This window comes from Rhamphochromis sp. 'chilingali' (genome assembly GCF_963969265.1).
Source record: "Rhamphochromis sp. 'chilingali' genome assembly, chromosome: 7".
NCBI classification, from domain to species: Eukaryota; Metazoa; Chordata; class Actinopteri; order Cichliformes; family Cichlidae; genus Rhamphochromis; species Rhamphochromis sp. 'chilingali'.
This window is the reverse complement of record NC_137934.1, coordinates 40,617,013-40,636,250: the sequence shown is the minus strand read 5'-3', so window position 1 is coordinate 40,636,250 and position 19,238 is coordinate 40,617,013. Positions and strand designations below refer to the sequence as shown.

The 19,238-nt window shown below is 44.9% G+C and overlaps 1 protein-coding gene across 1 annotated transcript; it reads right to left on the bottom strand.

Moving 5' to 3' along the window:
- Positions 1 to 381: 381 nt before the first annotated feature.
- On the bottom strand, positions 382 to 17,117 carry podxl (podocalyxin-like). The gene is made up of 8 exons (XM_080886856.1): positions 16,515 to 17,117; positions 5,295 to 5,861; positions 4,339 to 4,634; positions 4,205 to 4,228; positions 3,420 to 3,561; positions 3,274 to 3,317; positions 3,062 to 3,190; positions 382 to 1,976 (listed from the first exon to the last, which is right to left on the bottom strand). Exons 1-8 carry the CDS (start codon positions 16,555 to 16,557, stop codon positions 1,782 to 1,784), a joined length of 1,440 nt encoding a protein of 479 aa, XP_080742982.1. The 5' UTR covers positions 16,558 to 17,117; the 3' UTR covers positions 382 to 1,781.
- Positions 17,118 to 19,238: the final 2,121 nt, after the last annotated feature.

Below are 19,238 nucleotides of genomic sequence, written 5' to 3'. Positions count from 1 at the left end.
TGTAACAGTTTACACTAATAAATGTTCTTTTTGTCTGCTAATCTGTTTCGGACGAGGAGAAATGTGAAGAAGTAAGAAAATGATGACATTTTGATAACATGCAGGGCTCACCACACTGGCTGTAGCGTTAGTTTTGTGTTCAAGACTAATTCAAAGCACCTTTGTAAGAACACACAATGCCAAATACGACTTTTCTTTGTCTTTCTTTGGGTGGGACTCAGGAGTTTTAAAGCTGGTACTCTATGATCAGTGAGCACTACTCTGGATTACAGTGAATGTGTAGAAAGCCTTGCAGTATTGCATTGTATGTACTGTATATAATGAATAAAGATTGTATTTTGTTCACGTTTTCCTAACTGCCATCTTTGTGTGGTTCATTTTAAAGGAAAGTCTCCAAAGTGGGAAAAAGATTTATTTTCAAACCTGAACAGGTACAACAGAATAACAGTCGAGACCATCCGTGCTTTACAGCTTCCAGTGTGTCAGACCCCTGCTGTTTGCCTTCTGCAGCAAACAAACCATAAATACATAAAATCCTGGTACAGTAACGTACGTGAGAAACTATACACAACTATGATAACAGTGGCAGACGCAAACACTCACAGCAGTCAAGCAAACATACTGGCTGGACTGGAGAGCCCAGTGTGATTGAGTCACTTGCACATAATATAGGTTGAAGTGAAAGTAAATGTATATTAATTGAAATTATTGGACTGATGAGAATTTCAAAATAAAAGTGTTAAGCTGGGGTTCTGCTGTGAGGGTTTAGCCCGACTCCGTCCAGCCTCACCAACAAAGAGCGTGCAGCTATTTACAGCGTGGCTCAGCTGACTGAGAATGGGCGCACGTCTGCTTACTAATAATGCAACTAACAAAGTAGTTAAAAAGTAGTTTGGCATGATTATAGCTTGTGTTTATTGTACAACAGCCACAATTGACATGGTAGAGTCCAACATGAGCAGGTCACCATGAAATTAGATTTCAGGGTAACAACTTAAAACACACTAACATAAAAAGATGTGGGCTTTGCCTTGTTGGCCCTAGAAACAACTTCATGGCTCTCCTATGCAAACCCGAATACAGGATTTCAGATGAACAGAAATGACGCCTGTTTGCATCAGAATGACTTTAAAGGACAAGAATTTGTCGTCTCTGGCTTTCCATACACAACAGAGTCAATATGAGGCACTTTGGATTCAAACCAGTCCTTTGTCCGCCCAGTGTAAGCAGCATCTCTGTGGCTGTGTCCTTCCTTCTGTAGGGTTAGTGCACAGCCTCTATCTTTAAATCACTGGGGGCTTTAAAGTGCCCCCTGATCACATTTCTATGTTAGTAACTCTAGAGTGGTCAACGCAGATGACCTCTGTTCCTCAAGAGCGAATGCAAAGTGATTGGTTTGTAATATTGCCGCTCCTTCGTCAGATGCAAGAAAACACTCAAAAACAGGTCACAGTGTGCAACCTCTTTGTTAGTACAATAGCGAACAGGCACAGAAATATGTGTAAAAACCAATATGAAAAGGTTGTGCTCCACAGGAAGTCACGCGCATGGAAAAGTGCAGCATAAACACAACAGTGATTGATTTGGTGCATTTTTCAAACATGTTTCATGAAGTTTGCTACATCGAACCGAGCAGCTTCTACACGCCACGCCGTCACCTGCTCTGGAGGAAGTGTTGCCTGGCTACAAGGGCATGAGAGACAAGAGTTTAAGATGCGTGGGTATAGCTCGATTTGTTGTGGCGTTGCGCGCCCTGTGACCCGCCCCTCTCCCACCCGTCCTTACAGGTGGGTGTCCTCCTCTTCGGGGTGGTCCTCTTTCGACAGGTGGTCCAAAGGTACCATCCAGCTGTCGTTGAACTCTCCGTTCAGCACCATCTTCTTCTCCAGCATCTCGGGCTGCACTTCCATCACTTCCAGCGTGGGGTTGTCATGGTAACCGTTTTCCACAGTGTGCAGCTCTTCTGTTAGGTGTTGCTGTGGAGATTGAGAGGGCAAAGTAAAAACATGCCCACTGTTACTTCCTGTTACACAGACCCAGTCTTAAAAAAATTCATAAATCTGAGTGGAATCTAACTGCTCTCACACGACTGCTGTTTAACTTCTAAACATACTCCAAAGTCCACAAATCCAACAACTATCCGTGGATGAATCAGGGATTCAGGCTACCACAGCTTTAAATGAAAGCACTGCACGATACGACACTTTCCTTTTGGAAAAGTATTTCGGCACAGAAGGAATTTTGGCTAGAAGAAGAGGCCAGAATCAAAACAGATAAAAAGGAGGCCTTTGCTCCTGCCCAGTCATCGTCCCCACACGGTCATATGTCCTAGAACGTTTGCTAAAAGTTTTCTCCACAGAATATTCAGAAAACCAATTAAACACCGAGTTTTGATCCTGACACAGTTCTGAAAGTGTCAGGCACCCCCGTAGGTCACCGCTGCTGGAGCTCCTGTCAGGTATTTGGTAGTTCAGTGGCTAAAAGTAAAATTGGTTTCTGCTGAAACGATAGTCCCACCACATCGATGCAAAATTTTAAAAAAGGAAAAAAAAACAAAAAAGATTTGAGAGGGGTGAAAAATCAGGGGAAACAAAAAGCCCAGAATTCTAACCTCTCTGCTCTTTAGCTCCAACATGTGTTAAAAAGTACTAAATAAGCTGAAAAGGATGGGAATCAAATCCCAATTAGTGGCATTAAAGCATGAACCAAACCTGCAGGGACACAGAATAAAAAGTTAAACATGAATCGATGTGTCATCGTTTGTCTATCACCGGTTAGCTTAGAAGATATAACGAATAATACCATGTCTGGAACAACCCAGGCCAACACTCATCAAAGATTTTATAAGCACCTAATAAGCACATATGATTGGCTGATGTAGCCTTGAAATGTGAAGCATCTGGAACATCTCTTTTCCTGTTTCATCATCTCTATTCCTCTTTGAAAGAGGTCAGATTATAAATGAAGAAGCAAAGCGAGCAGCTAATACGTTCACTAGTTCTGGAAACTCAGACTATAATGGAAGCATACTGGGGATAGTGGGATGGATGTCTCTTCTTACCTGGTTCTCATTGTAAGGCTTACGGTGGTGGGAGGCGCAGGCACCGAGGATGACGATCATGATAAGAAGGGCTCCGCAGGAGGCCAGGATAGCGATCAGGGTTTTGTTATCGGTCTTTATCTGTTCTTTCTAGGAGAGGAACAAACAGAGGAATAAGTAGTTGCTGTAGAGGCCGAGGGTCCCGAGGCTGATCTAAAGAGCCGAATCCTCACCTGGGCGAGCTCGTCATAATACTGCTGCGCAAGGCTTTCGTTCACTGAAAGATCAGGATCACATTGATTGATTTCCAGAGAAAAATAATCTGAATTATAAACTCAGTGAATGTCCCCTTTCTGAACGGACTAGGATATTCTTTTACCTTTGCCATTTATCTCCACAGATTCGATTTTCACTGATCCGTTTTGGACGAGCCAGTTCAGGGTGCAGGATCCGTTGTCCATGCTCTCCATCAGCCTCTTGCACACTTTCCTGAAATTTTTCTCGCCATCTTTTTCTTTGGTCTGCGTAAAAATGACACGTCTGTAAATGCTGTTAAACAAAAACATTGATGCACGCAGCACAAGTCCTTTTTTGTTTCATGAACCAGAAAGCGCTCTTCTACGCTGCCGTGCTGCCAGTGGGAGGACAGGAAGGTCAGAGGCCACAGCCAAGGCCGTATTTTCCTGTGTTGTGATGTGTTGCTTATTTCTGGTGTACTATTAAAGGGCACAACTGAGGGACTCAGAGGGTCAAAGCTGCTTCAAAAAGAGTTGTGGGAACAAAGGAAACTAGAGAAAGGCAGGAAGGGTTCCCACTAAGACACTTTTTCCACCCAGTGACTGAAATGGTTGTTTTGTTTTAATAGCAGGCTTCACTGCTCCACTCAGACAAAGCTCGCACGCCTAACAGATCCACCCAGCGCCTGTCTGAACACAAATGGTCATCAGCTGTTGAATCTTGTAAAGTTTCGAGGCTCAAAGGTAAAAAGTTTCAGTAACACCTGGAACAGTACGAGTGTAAGCACAGGAAATGCAGCATGTGACTGTGCATCCACAGATCCCTCAGTGATTCGTGATTTTACTAATAAACTCTGCCCTGCATAGATACAGGTAACGGCATTCAGTCTGCAGGCTTCAAATAGATCAGAGCAAAACAAAATCTTACCTCCTCGTTGCCTTTGTGGAAATACTGCAGAGAAAAACAACAAGCATCTCATTCAAAGGCACCGACACTTCTATTAGATGCAAGTAATAATGATAACAACATAGAAGCTGTATGTGCGCCACTTCAGTGCTTACAACAAACTTCTGGGTGGATGTTGGAGTCTTGATAGTGGCCGTGGTGGCTTGCATGGCTGAATCTGTAGTTGCTGTATTAACTCCTTTTTTCACACTGAAGGAGGTGCTGGAGGAGGTGCTGGAGGAGGTGATGGAGGAGGTGCTGGAGGAGGTGCTGGAGGAGGTGATGGAGGAGGTGCTGGAGGAGGTGATGGAGGAGGTGATGGAGGAGGTGCTGGAGTCCCCTGGGTTTGTAAGCTGAGTGTTCGCTCTGGCCTCTCCAGGTACTATTGTAGATTCAGGGATTTCGGTGGAAACTTGGACCAGAAATAACAACAAGAACAACAAGAATAAGGAAGCGTCGTCGTAGTGATGCAGATCCCTCTGAGCCAGCCAATCAGTGACAGCCACGTCACATTTTAAGGTTTGGAGGAAGTATTAAAAGAACAAAATACACCACAGTCAACACCACCTCCTTTAACTTTCCAGCTACTTGAAGAACTGAGCAGATGGACCAACGCTTGTACAATACCAAGTTTAACAGGGTCAGGAGTGTGTGTGGTCTCCGTCACATGAGGCAACAAATACTTAAAGTAGGAACACTCGAATAATAATCAAAAATGCATACCATGAAAGACAGAAATACTGCTTTCCCCAAAATTACTAAGGAATTATGAAGTACTTAAAAGTACGTAAAGTGCAAACTGCGTCTTCTTCCCTGTAAAATACACGACGTTAAAATCATTCACATGGTACCTAAACCTGCGCACGCCGTGCTTCCACCTGGAAACGAGACCTTTTACCCTTTTTCACAGCTGTTCACATCCAAGTTTTCATGTCATTGGAGCGCAGTTTGAACGCCACGCTCTCACAGTCTTATTTATACTAGTTCGGTCAGGTTTAAGTATTTGTTGTGGTGTCTTCTCACTTTAAATATTTCATTTTCAGATTCACATCCAGGGGACAAAAGTCCTTACCTGTGGGAAGCGTCTGTGCCGCGGCTACAGTGGTCAAAGCTGGAGCGCTGGATGTTGGTACTGTGGGGCTGTTTGTGCTCTCGCGTTGATCCTCGTTTGCTGATGACACATATGGTGCAGTGATTTTACTGGACAGAGAATATGTTGATGCCGTTACTGTGGAAGGCTTAGTGCTCAGCACTGATTGGGTGCTGGGGCTAGTGACTGTTTCTGATGGGGCTGGCGTGGGTGTAGCAGCCAAGGTCGAAGTGGTGATCGCAGTCGTAGCCTCTTTGGTGGGAGAAGTGAGAGCTGCTGTGGGGCTTGTTCCTGTTGTTTCTGCTTTGAGAGTTGGTGTGCTCTGAGTTGGGATAGTCTGTGTTGTCTGCACTGCTGTGCTCTGTTTGTCGGTGTTATTCTGACTGGTAGTGACTCCCGCTGTTGCTGTTGCTGTTGCTGCTGACACAGTTGTGGCTGTAGTCTTTGTAGGTTCATCCCCATCTGTGGCAGCAACACTTGTGACATCAGCAGGTGTCCCAGTGGTTGTCTCTGCAGCAGTATCTGCATAGACGCTGTGACACAGAAAGCCTGAGGAGGAAAAGACACGAGCGGTTACCTTCACAGCACAGCTGCATGAGGCTCTGCATCAAACCCATCAAAGACAGCATCTTATAGACCTGCATTTGTAATAGTCACTTGGGGGCAGTACAGTCATATTAGTGCATACAGTAGAGAACTGCAGCCTAATATATTGGAGTATCCAGAAAATGCAGATCAAATAAGCACTCACTGTTTACCTGTATGTCTATTTTAGTCTCCGCCTACTCTGAAGACAAATGTTTGGACCACTTCCTGAGCTCGCGGTCTGCCTGCTCTTTGCTACTGACCACGTGGTCTGCTTGTAATTTAATGAACATTATCTGCTGCTGCTGGCAACAAACGAGAAACTGTAAAGCAAAAGGAAAGTACGCATCATGAAAAAGCTCGAATCGAACATTTCTTTCTCTGTGCTGTTGTTGTTCACAGTGAGTGGAGCCGCTCTCCTCAGCTCGAAGCAGCTACTCCTGGATTTCCTGCTGTGCTGACAACTGTAAGCTATCTTTTTCTCTTGGTCTATTTATAGGGACGAGGACAGGATGCTGTGCACAATAAACTTGGAGGCACCACACCCTTGACCACAGCCTGTTTGGAGTGCCCTCTGCGAACGCTCCTCAGCACCAAGAAAACAATGGCCTTATACACCCTCGTATGACCTCATGGCAGCTTCGCTCCATGCTCAGTCGCTGGAGTTTCACCATAGATCTCTGCTGATACATGCAAACACACACACATGCTAAATGAGAGACAATGACCAAACTGTCCTGAGTAGATAAGACATGAAACGAGGGGCTAACTTGTAGTTTAGTTTGCACATCGTGTTCATTATTTAATGTTTGAGCAGAAAGGTTGTGGCGTTTGTACGCTCACATCCAGCTTTCAGTCAGCTGACTCCTCTTTAGCATCGTCACTGTATAGAAAGTGAGCAATACATTTCTTTCATATTGCAATATTGCATCTGTGCTTCAAGCTTCTTATGGCCTACAATTCAGCTTCAATGTCAGTTTAGTAAAAACAACCAGGTGCTTTGTATCGTAAGATAACGACAATCCTGAAAACCCATCAATCAGATGACTCCAGTGAGCCGGGCGACGGTGGGAAGGATAAACTCCCTTTCAACAGGAAGAAAGCAGAACCAGGCTCAACTTGTGGGTTAGAGGAGGGACAGGACAAAGGACGGACTCTGGAAAAGAGCCAGAGATGAATAATACCTAATGATTGAATCCAAACTGGTGCATAAACAGACAAACCAGTAAAGTGCCGTTACATACAGTGCACGGCCCGTTTCCCAGACAAACGCATCATCACGTTAATGATCAGTTTGTTTGGTTCATTCTGAAATATTGCTCAACATATAATTTTGTGTTATAACATCAAGCAGATGTGAGCGGTCAGTTTACCCCGTGAATCTGCTGCATCCTCTCGGGCAGACGGAGGCTGGCAGAGCCGAGCCTGGCCTGTCTCCTGTCAGCCCGCTGCCTTAACACTGCTACTCAGAGACTAAGAGTGTCAGCGTTATCTGCAGCTAAGTCTCCTGACAGCAGATAACCTGCTTTTTCTTCACTGCATTTCAGAGTTTAGAGGCTCTCCTAATAGATGCTCGTATGTTTTCTTACTTTGTGTGGCAGAAATTGATCCACAAATACAAAAATATCAATCAGCTGAACCACTGTTACACGAGTGCAGTCAGAGGTGAGGCCTGTCTGCACTGTTCGCGTCTTCATAATCCACGCGCCCCCTCCCCCAGATGTGCTGTCTTGTTGGTCTTGACCCCGGTGACCCTGTCACTGATGTATCTGCTTCTTAACATGTGACGGCAGCAGCTAGTCCTGCTGTTATCTGCACCAAGCCTCTGTTTACCTCAGCCACACATTCCTCACCACACACACTACCTGTTAATCACATTTAAACATCCACACAAAGAGCTCACACCACGAATCCCAAACGCTCGCTCACTATGTGAAACGATCTGCTCATTTTATTCATCATATTTTATTAAATATAGTACATAAACAGGTATTTAAAGTGGGACATTTTCTGTCCTTTCATGATAAATACTAACTCATTTTGAATTTGATGGCAGCCACACGCCTCTAAAAAGTTGAGACGGAGCAACAAGATGAGAGAAAGTATGTAGAGCTTGAAAAAGAAGCAGGATGACCTGATTGGGTTTCCTGGCATCGTGGAGAGGGAGACGGAAAGATGCTCACTCAACCTAAACTAAACTGCATCTACAAATTGTGGAACTATGTAAAACTGTGAATATCTCGTCATCTACAGCACATGATGTCATCTAAAGATTCACGAGACAAGGCCACAGATGATTGTGGGACAGCAGTGATCTCCAGGAGACATAAAAACACGACTGTCATGGAAATCGTTGCACAGTTTGACAGACCAGCCACAAAAGAAGCCATGTGCTAATATTGATAAGAAAGGCCACCGTCTGTTGTGGAGCAAAGCTTGTTTAAAATGGACTGAAAGCTATTCTGTCGTGAAGCCTGACGTTTCTTTTTGAGAGAACATAGACGGCCCATCCTCAGGACTGTAGACTTTACAGCGCATACAGTGAAGCTGTAAATACATTGTTTGTATTAAATGCCAAATTTTGTATTTATATAAATAAAATGTTACAAGCTGTCACAATCTTTCATTTGAACAGCTCTCAGTAACAGACGTCCTTTCCTGTGCTTGGACACTTGTCGAGCTCTGAATTTTAAAATATCACCTCGATCTGTTGCTGTTTCCTCTGAACATCTTCCGTCGTCTGAAGCTGTCTGACCTTTCTGATCTGAATTTTGCCATGACTTCCATCAGCCAGCTGACTCTATGCTTCAGTGATCTGTCAGACATCACTGGGCGTCAGACAGCAGCCTGTGTGGGAAATGACCTGCTGTCCTTTCCCTGGCTCTTCTTTCTGGCTCCCTTCAGTGAGGCAAAACAGCTCAGTGATTTGGGACTTTGTGAATTGGATCAACATCAGTATATAAATAAATTTGGGTTACAGGAAACCCTGGTACCTGAACCGACACACCAGTGCTACTGCAAAGGAAGAGCGCGATCAGGGCGGCTGCAGACGTGTTTCTGTCTGCTGAGCGTGTGTTGGTTTTTAAAGCCAATATTCATTTAGCATCAGTTTAGGAAACACCAGAACATCTGTACTCGGATACAAACATGTAATGGTCGCATGCAGTGGGGTGAAAAGCTCCTTCTTCCTCAGTCTGTTCCAGGAAATGGGAAGTCTGAAGCACATTATTCCCCGAGGTGTTGCCTGAGAACCGGCTAGTTTGGGATGTTACCGACACCTTGCTGGGTTAAAGCAATAAAGCTCCTCCAACCGTCAGCAGGTCATCTGTGCTGCTTTGGGCTCAAAGCGTCGTTTTTACCACAATAATATTTTATTTAGTAATTAATGTGAAATTTGGGTGTAGCATCATGACTGACAGCTGCAGAGAAACCTCCGCCCGTCTTTACTTCTGTTTAAATAAAACTTCAAACTGACAACATGAGAAAAAACCAACAGCCGAGTCATCATCTTGGTTTTTCTGTCATTTTGATTTGTAAAGTGAGGAAAGGAAACGACTTGGCTGACCGCTTACAGCAGCGGTCGTTCGCTGCGGCGTTTGCTACTCATGGTGTTTTAATTTGAGAACATTATCCGAGCACATGACTGAAACACCGCCTGTGCTTCATCTCGCTCCACTCACTCCTGGCTGAGAGAACATTTAATTGTTAAATAACTATTTATTAAATAAGTAGTATTAGCTAACATTAAAGGGTGGTGGAGGATCTTTTAGAGCCATTCTTTTAGAAATGGAGCAGTGAAACAGTATGAAAGCGCCTCACCACACAGGAAATGGCTTTATTGGCAAATTGTAGATAAAACATTAACGGTCAAAGCAGTCTTACATGGATCAGTATTACTGCTCTAGACTTTTAACCCTAAATTCTATTTATTGTCTTTAATCTCCAGTAGTGTATAATATTCTATGTGATCATGTTTGTTGGCTGTCTTGTAAGGACCACAGTCTACACGCTGTTTTTAAAAGGTGGATTCAGAGTATTAGAGCCTGATCTTAAGGATTAAAAATAAAGAGAAAGATTAAGGTGTTGTAACAAAACAGGACAGCAAACTTTGTGCCTTTATTTAACCAAGTGATTTATCAGAGAAATCAGTTCCATCAATTTGCTTGTTTTACTGACCCAAACATTCGCTGATGTCATCGAGACAGTTTTTAATAAACTGCACTCTAACTTGTCACCGAGGTTCCAGACATAAATCTCGATGTTTCCACAGATGCACACGTGGTAACCGAGCAGAGCCGTGACAGCAGAGCCACCATCGGCTCGTCCACCATGACGGCCTCCCATCATTCTCCTGTTAAAGATCAGCGGTTTGGCCTCTGGCCTCGACAAACAACCAGCAGTGATATAAAGGATGATGCAAAAAGAAGGTTCATGACGAAAGCTGTTGGAGATGAAACTGGGGGTTTAAACTCGTCTGGGGGTGGTTGTCTCCGTGTTAGCCTGGCACCGTGGCCAGCGCGTCTCCGCCTCTCACCCTACGGCAGCTGGGATTGGCTCCAGCCCTCCCCTGTCATCCCACATTTGATAAGCTGAAGAAAATGGATGGATGGTCCAGAATGTGTGTTTATTGTACTAATGATAGGAATTACATTTTTCTATTCTTAAAGTAACCAAAAGCTTCATTCGAAGTTATTATGGACTGTATCAGGTGTTCATTTTTCACTGAATGTGCTGTCGTCTTTGGCACAGCTCCCATGATTTATGAAAACGTGTCTCCTGAGCAGCTGTTCACGTTTGTATTCCTGAAAACATTTCTCCTCAGAAAACACTGATTTCACTTTGTATTTATTTGTATAGCACCAAATGAAAACAACAGTCGCTTCAGGGCGCTTTACGTCGTAGGGCACAGACAATAATACAGAAAAACACTCAAGCCAGCACTTGGCGACAGTGGGAAGGACAAACTCCCTTCAAATACATAGAAACCTCTGGCAGAAGCAGGCTCGGGGAGGGCAACCAGCTGTGAGGGAGGAAGGCGGGACAAAAGCCACACAGTGGAAGAGAGCCAGAACTCAGTACACGTTGATCTGTGGGCTTAGAGAAACCAGCAGGCTGGCCTTTTGTGTGAGCGTCAGCTATCGCTCCATCATGCCAAGCAGTCTGACTGTAAGCTCAGCCTGATGTGAACACGCCAAACTGAGCCAAGGGAATAAATGAATGTGGCTGTCACTCCAAAGCGCTGGTAAGGCAGTGCTACCCCATTAGCTTGTTGACAGTCCACACAAAGGCCCCTCGTTCGGTCGCGCACGGATGAGCCACCTCCTCGCTGCAGACCGCTGCAGCTAGGCCCCCATCTGTGTCCTATTGAGAGAGGTATTTCAGCTCTCTGTGGGTCTGGGGTGGGCTGCTGGTGGTGCGTGGGTAAGGAAGCAAAGGGTCCCTCTGCTTTACTGAAAGGAGGCGAGAAGCTGTGAATCTAAAAGCACTCGGTGAGAATAAAAGACAGAGACGAGCCAAAGGGAGGAGGGAGGGAAACGGTGAGAAAGAGGAATAAGATGAAGAGCAGTAATTCCACCAGCCACATGGTAACGACTGACCACACACACATTATCCACAAACAACACACTCCCTATCCTTGGAAGCAGACTGGTATGTGTGTTTATACAAGTCGGTGCTCTCATTGCAAAAGTTGAGTGTTAGACATGCGTCAGCTCGCTCCTCCTGTCACATGCGAGTACACTCAGTTTCTTCTGTCCTGTAACCATGTCTGAAGCCTAACCTCCTCTGAGGTCAGAACATACGTGACTGAAGGATGCATACATGTTTATTTATCCTCAGACCAGTTTGGAGCCAAACCTTTAGTCCAGGTGTGACAGTTATAATGTCATCAATGACACCGACCTGTACTGATGACCCAAAATATCCCTTTTTGCTGTTGTACTAATTAAAAAAAACCCCATTATCAAATACACTTGGTGTTGGAAAATAATGCACATTATTATTATTTCTTTCTTTTTCATTTACTGTTAATGATTTAAACCAGGCAAGCAAATTAGGCTAAAACCAAACGTTTGATCTTGTTGAGCAGAAAGTGAGGGTGTTTCTTATTGAACGAACAAATATTTTATTAGGAGGGTAAATCACAAACAGTTTGATCCCAGCTAATGGAGCAACAGCAATTTTGTGTTTGCTCTGAAAGCTGAGACGTGAGGGGAGTGCTCGCAAACTGATGAGGCAGACGAGAATCGTGCTGAGACAGTAAGGAGTGAAAGACGAAGAACGAGGAGGAGGTAAGCTCACGTCCTTGATGGTACCAGCCACAGCGATGATTAATGGACACCTGGGTGCCAGCGTAGCATGGAGGGAAGGAGTGTGTTCTGGAGGTGAAGCTGAAGGCTGCAGCGATGGACAGCTATGAATGGCTTGGCTTTACGGAGAGTAAAAGTTCCTCCCTGATAAAACCTGCACGTGGCTGCCAGAAGTGTCTGGCCTTTAAAATCAGCTCGTCTGCAGAGTAAAGGTGCTTTCAGACGCTGCTTAGCTGTTTCTCAGCTATTGCGTTTGTGAGGTGTAAATGTTATGACATTTGGCATATGAAAGTTTATATCTACAAAAATCTCATTTTTTTCTGTCTTTACATATTTACCAGCAGCAGCCTTTTAGCTTCAGGCTTCGTGGGTTTTGCACCACAGGGCCGAGCACACAGGAGGACACTGGGATGACATCGCATCCATTTTTTGTGAGCAGGGACCAGCAAACACAGGCATGTACAATATATATTCATTTAAAACTAAATAATATGTCTGTCACTAATGAACAACTTCCATATGACAATAATGAAAAAACCTGAGAGCTCACATGTTTCCACAGCACGGATCGCATGTTGGCAAAGCGCTCTTCTTGTAGTGCATGGACATCAGAGTTATTACTGCGTTTGAATGCAGCAACACGAGAGAGCGTAACTTAACTAGTTAGTCAGTTTAAATCAAACCAACAAATTGTCCGTATCTACTTAATTAGCATTCACTGGTTCCACTGGTTTGCAACTGGGTGCACAACATTGTGGAGCCCCACCCATGTATTTCCCTCCATAATCCAACCGAGGGGTGTGGATGGGCCGGACGCTATGACGGCAGCCTTAGGGCAGGAGGCGAGGTCCACTCAGGACAGGTCGCTGTCCCGGGGCTAACACAGAGAGACAGCACCCCACTCAGTGCGTGTCTTTGCACTGTGGGAGGAAGCCCGAGGACCTGAGAGAACCCACGACACAGATACAAGGAGAACGTGCTTCACACAGAAAGACCAGATTCAAACCCAGGACCTTCTTCACTCCAGTTTCAGTTCATCTTTATGTTAACATTCATTTGAACTGAAACCACAATGACTTAAAAACAGTTCTGTAGAAAAAGGCCTGATTGCAACACGGTGCTCAAGGTCATTTCCTGTCACCACACCCTCCTTGGGAACTGGGATGTTGATAAGGTATTTCCCCCCTTCTATTGTTACTCGGTTTTCTCCCATCGACTGGCTGCTGCAGACTCAGACGAGTGTGCCAGGCAGGCAGCTTCTTCGCTGGTGTTTGACTGAACCTGGAACCCTGACTGTCTGTTCTCTTGTAGGAAGTGATAAAGGAAAAGCAGATGGTGTGAGAAGAAGTTAGGAAGTCCGGGAGCAAACTGATAAGAAATGATACCTTCTTCTTAAATTCCATCTTATTTATTGAGTAAGCACTGATATCTTCAAGTAATAAAATGTATTGTGCAAGTTATTTTTCAGGGGAGAAATCACACTGATGATGTAACGGTTTCAACATCTTCTCACGCATCAAACAGGATACAGTTGGTGTTAAAGGGTCAAAGACCATGGCAGCATTACTTTACAGGCAAAGCTGCGTTTGAACAAACCCGCTCGCTGTGAAGCTCGGTGGTGGAGAGCTGATGTTTGTTTTGCAGCCACAGGACCCGGGCACCCTGCAGACTCCACTATGTCTATTATCAGTCCCGTAGGACAGCGAACACTCGGCACAAACAGGACAATGATTCACCAGCATTAAATTCAAATCTGCAACTGACAAAGAAAAGAATCAAGGTGGTGCAACGCCCCAGTCAAAGTCCAGACCTCCACCTGCTGCAGCGGGACCCCAAGAGAGCTGTGCATTAATCACTACGCACAAAGCTCCATGAAATGAAGGAATATTGTAAAGAAAACCCTGATTACTTCAAGTTATCTCTGCTACAAGCTGCTGAATCTCAGGGTTTTTCCCAGTTCTTAGATTCCATTTAGTGACTCCTGTGAAAACGTTTCTTTTTCACATCACTGGGCCGAGTTTTCATTGTGGTTCATATTCTGGAGTTTAGTTTCACTTAGTGTTCAAAGAGTTTGTTTAGTTTTGATTCATTTCATTGTTAATTCAGGTCTTTTTAAATATAATATGCTTGGTGTTTGTCAGTGGCAAAGGTTTGTGTGCTGTAATACAGTCTGTGAATCCAGACCTGCACTTAAAGGCCAGTGATTCATATTCATGGAGACGCTCCCATCCTGCAACGTGTGGCCACAGCAGGCTGCTCTGCAAGCTTGAGTTTTACAGCGGACTGTGCAAACCACAGCACCACTGAAATCTCATATATGTATAAAAACAATAAGACATCAGGAGCGCTCACTTTAGAGTGATCTCATAGAGCAGAGACAAAAGCAGTAGGTCTTGCACATGTGTGGAGCATTTACTTACATGCACATAGTGTTAAACAAATAGACACAGGTGGCTGTTCACAAGCACAAAAACATGCCAGCGTTTATCTTTAGAAAAAAAGGTGCTGACAGCCTTCGGGTGGAATTTTGGGGCTGTGTCGCTTACTCTTTTTCACACGCTTACAAGAAATAAATGAATAAAAGCCTCCCGTCTGAAATCACCTACTGCAGTGGTGAGAAAGCAGCAGGTGCGTAATTAAAGAAAAACACTTTTGTGGTCTTTCAGCCCTGGAGGGGGGTCAGGGGTTGCACTTCATTATTCAGGCTCCTTCTGTCTCTCTGCAAAGCTCTGAGTGGACTTTGTGTGTTTTTGGAGGGAGGGCGAAGCAGTGGTGAGTCCTCGACTGTGGGGGGTGGAGGCAGATGTTTCAGGTCTGAGCCCGAGTGCGCCACTTGGTCTGTGTTTGTGACTGTTTTACTGCAAGTTTCAGACAAAAACGGTGGAAAAACGGAGCAAAGAAGAAAAGAGCTCTTATTATTAATGCTGAGACAGAATCTGAGTTTGAAATAAAAGCATCTATAAAAAAGGCTTAAAGTGTTCGTCAGTCCAAACTCACTCCTTCATCTGTCACTGTTCGGTTCATTGATCCTGAGCTCATGTACCATTTACACTTTTCTAGTTTCTACATTAGAGTGTTGCAGTGTTTGTGTGATGCAGCATTACTACCTAACCATAACCTGCATCCTACATATGAGCTACAGTTTGTTGTTCTACAACCACATAATATAGCAGAGGGGATGAGAAGAAAGATTAGAAATGAACTGGCATTTATGTAGCTACAGTACGCACACACACACACACACACACACACACACACACACACACACACACACACACACACACACACACACACACACACACACACGAACATGTTTTTTGGGATGAATTTACACGACGAGGGGAAAGAAACAACTCTGCAGTGCCAACATGAGTAAATAAAATGTTAGATTTTACAAGTGACAACGCTGTTTTCTATTTTAAAGGTTACACAAGACTTTTGTGAGGAGATGCTGCACACTTCCACCTACAGACGATTGCAGTCAGTAATTAAGACCTGACCTCAAATCCCCAGAAAACAGCCAGGTTTAACTAACAGAGTGGAAAGCTAATGAAACAGCCAGTATTCCTTTAGGTTTTAGTGTTTCTGCTTTGATGCTAATAAGTTTATTCCACTGATTTCACATCTTAAGCTCATAGTTGTAATGCACTGTGTACTTCGTGTGCTCCATCACTGTTAAGGCGTGATGTATGTAAAAGAGTCCAGCACGATATGCACATGCAGACGACTTTACAGTTGACTTCTGTGTTTGGTTATCATCTACAATTTATGTTTCCTATAACTTAAGCATGGCTTTGTTAATTTTACCAGACTGTTAGAAGTAAAAGGAGTTTTAAACGCTTTAAAAGCTCACTGGTTCATCACTGCACTTAACCTCCTAGGACCTGGCGTCCACATATGTACAAGGGCTGATATCCACTTGTGAGGACGTTATACTGCCCCTGTGCTATTGAAATTTCAAATGAATGTCCTACTACGCTGATATCAGGCCTTTGTAGAGCAAAATCAGGTAAAAAGATCATTCTTTGTTTTTACATTCGTCAGTTCCCAATCAGCCCAGGTAGCAAAGAGAAATTAAAAATGCATGCCGTTAAAGAGTTTGGGTCTCAGGAGGTTGAACAAACAGACAGCAAAAGTTTAAAAAACGTGTCACACAGACCACCGGGATCCAGCACCTGTTGCTGCAGCACTCTTTCACGCACAATGAAGAGATAAAGAGACATAAACGATAGAAAAGCCCGAATTCTGACAGAAAGGCTGAACAAACAAACCAGTGGAGCTGTCTGATGTGAACGCGTGGGCTACTCACCGAGTAAAACTGTCAGCCACTTGATCCGCAGAGTCGCTCTCATCCTGTCTCTGATGCTCTCTTCTCCCGGATGGATTTATCCTTCATGCAGCGCTGCGCTACAATCCCTCACTTTGTATCGGGAGATGTTGCGCTAATGGTAAAACTGAGTCCTGCAGCCGGCTGTCACGCCTTTCTTCTTGAATTTGTATCTCAGAACAAATGATCGCGCCCCACGTATTGTAATTTTCTTCTTCTTCTTTTAAACTGAAAGCCAAGAATGTCTTTGTGTGTGTGCACCGCGTCTTTCTCCCCTCTCTCTCCACAGAGTCGGGGATTTGGGGGAAGAGTGCTTCTGTGGTCTCCTTGACTGCACCGTTGTTCCTCAGGCTCTCTCTCCCACTGCTGTATCGTCAGTTCTCACTCTTCTGCAAAGTGTTCAGCTGTTTGCAGACCAGAAGCACTGCCCTGCCTCCCTTATCATGAGAAAGCAGGGGCAGATCCAGTCCCACAACTCACCGCTTCTCCTGACACTTTGGATAACATAGGAAGCAGTGAGACAATGTGTTCCACTGACTTTGATTCATTAGTTAAAATGATCAAAATTGACTGGAGGACGCGGGGTGAAGTCACACATGCAGCCGGATCAAAGGAAATGCCTGCTTCACTGAGGGGACCCGGATTCTTGTGTGTGTGTGTGTGTGTGTGTGTGTGTGTGTGTGTGTGTGTGTGTGTGTGTGTGTGTGTGTGTGTGTGTGTGTGTGTGTGTGTGTGTGTATTGCCCAGCAGACAAGGTTTGGCCACCTCTTGGACTGAAAAATGAAACCTGTGTAAGTGCCACGAACTGGAGTGTCTACTGAGGCTCGCTGTAATAAAAGAGAGAGAGCAGTTTATCTGCTCAAAGTCTTTGTTGGTTTATTAAAGGTCTACGTAAACTTGCTTAACTGATAGTTGTTTTGAACACCAAATAATACCAACAGTTGAACATTGTTGAAAAGTAAATATTCTAATAGAGAAATATCAGAATCCGAATAGTTTAAGACCGTGAGATCTTCAACGCACACCTCCGGCAGAGCTTCAACAGCATTCTGAGGGAGGCTGGGGACACTGAGTCCGAATGGACCATGTTCAGCATCTCCATTGCTGAAGCTGCTGCACCAAATGGTGGACACCAGAGGTGAAGGGAGCCACCAGGCTGAAGAAGGAGTCCTATCGGGCTTGGTTAGCCTGTGGGACTTCGGAGGCAGCTGACAGGTATCGACAGGCCAAGCAGAATGTGGCTCGGGCAGTGGCTGAAACAAAAACTCGGGTGTGGGAGGAGTTCGCTGAGGCCATGGAAAAAGACTTTCGGACTGCCTCGAAGAGATTCTGTCAAACCGTCAGGGGTCTCAGGAGGGGAAAGCGGTGCTCTACCTGCACTGTGTATAGTGCTAGTGGAGCGCTGCTGACTTCGACTGAGAAAATTGTCGGGGGGTGGAAGGAATACTTCGAGGACCTCCTTAATCCCACTGACACGTCTTCCGAGGAGGAAGCAGAATCTGGGGATGAGGGGGATGACCCGCCAATTTCCGGGGGCGAGGTCACTGAGGCAGTTAAACAACTCCTTGGTGGCAGAGCCCCTGGTGGTGGTCCCCATTTTTAAGAAGGAGGACCGGAGGGTGTGTTCCAACTACAGGGGGATCACACTCCTCAGCCTCCCTGGGAAAGTCTATGCCAGGGTGCTGGAAAGGAGAGTTCGTCCGTTAGTCGAACCTCGGATACAGGAGGAACAATGCGGTTTTCGTCCTGGTCGCGGAACACTGGACCAGCTCTTTATCCTCTCGAGGATACTTGAGGGTGCATGGGAGTTTGCCCAACCAGTCTACATGTGTTTTGTGGACTTGGAGAAGGCATTCGACCGTGTCTCTCGGGGTGTCCTGTGGGAGGTGTTGCGGGAGTTTGGGGTGTCTGGCCCATTGCTACGGGCCATTCGATCCCTATACAACCGTTGCAAGAACTTGGTTCGCATAGCCGGCAATATGTCGCAGTAGTCCCTTTGTCACCGGTTCTGTTCATAATTTTTATGGACAGGATTTCTAGGCGCAGCCAAGTGGTGGAGGGCTTTCACTTGGGTGGCCTCAGAATCTCATCTCTGATTTTTGCAGATGATGTGGTTCTGTTGGCTTCATCGGGTGAGGGCCTCCAGCTCGCACTGGAACGGTTCGCAGCCGAGTGTGAAGCAGCGGGAATGAGGATCAGCACCTCCAAATCTGAGGCCATGGTTCTCAGCCGGAAAAGGGTGGAGTGCCCACTCCGGGTCGGGGATGAGTTCCTGCCCCAAGTGGAGGAGTTCAAGTATCTCGGGGTCTTGTTCGCAAGTGATGGGAGAAGGGAGCCGGAGATCGACAGACGGATTGGGGCTGCAGCTGCAGTAATGCAGACGCTGCATTACTGCATATATATATATATATATATATATATATATATATATATATATATATATATATATATATATATATATATATATATATATTAGGGGTGCAACGATACACAAAATTCACGGTTCGGTTTGGTACTTTGGTGTCACGGTTCGATATTTTTTCGATACAAAAAAAATGTTCATGCCTTTTTAATTTGTCATTTATTAAAATTATAAATATATATTTTAACTCAAAAGTACAGTTTTTAAATTTAACCCTAACCCTTGTGCGTGTTTTTTATTTTGACAGTGAATGCGCACCTGCGGACCACTTATGTGCAGCCCTG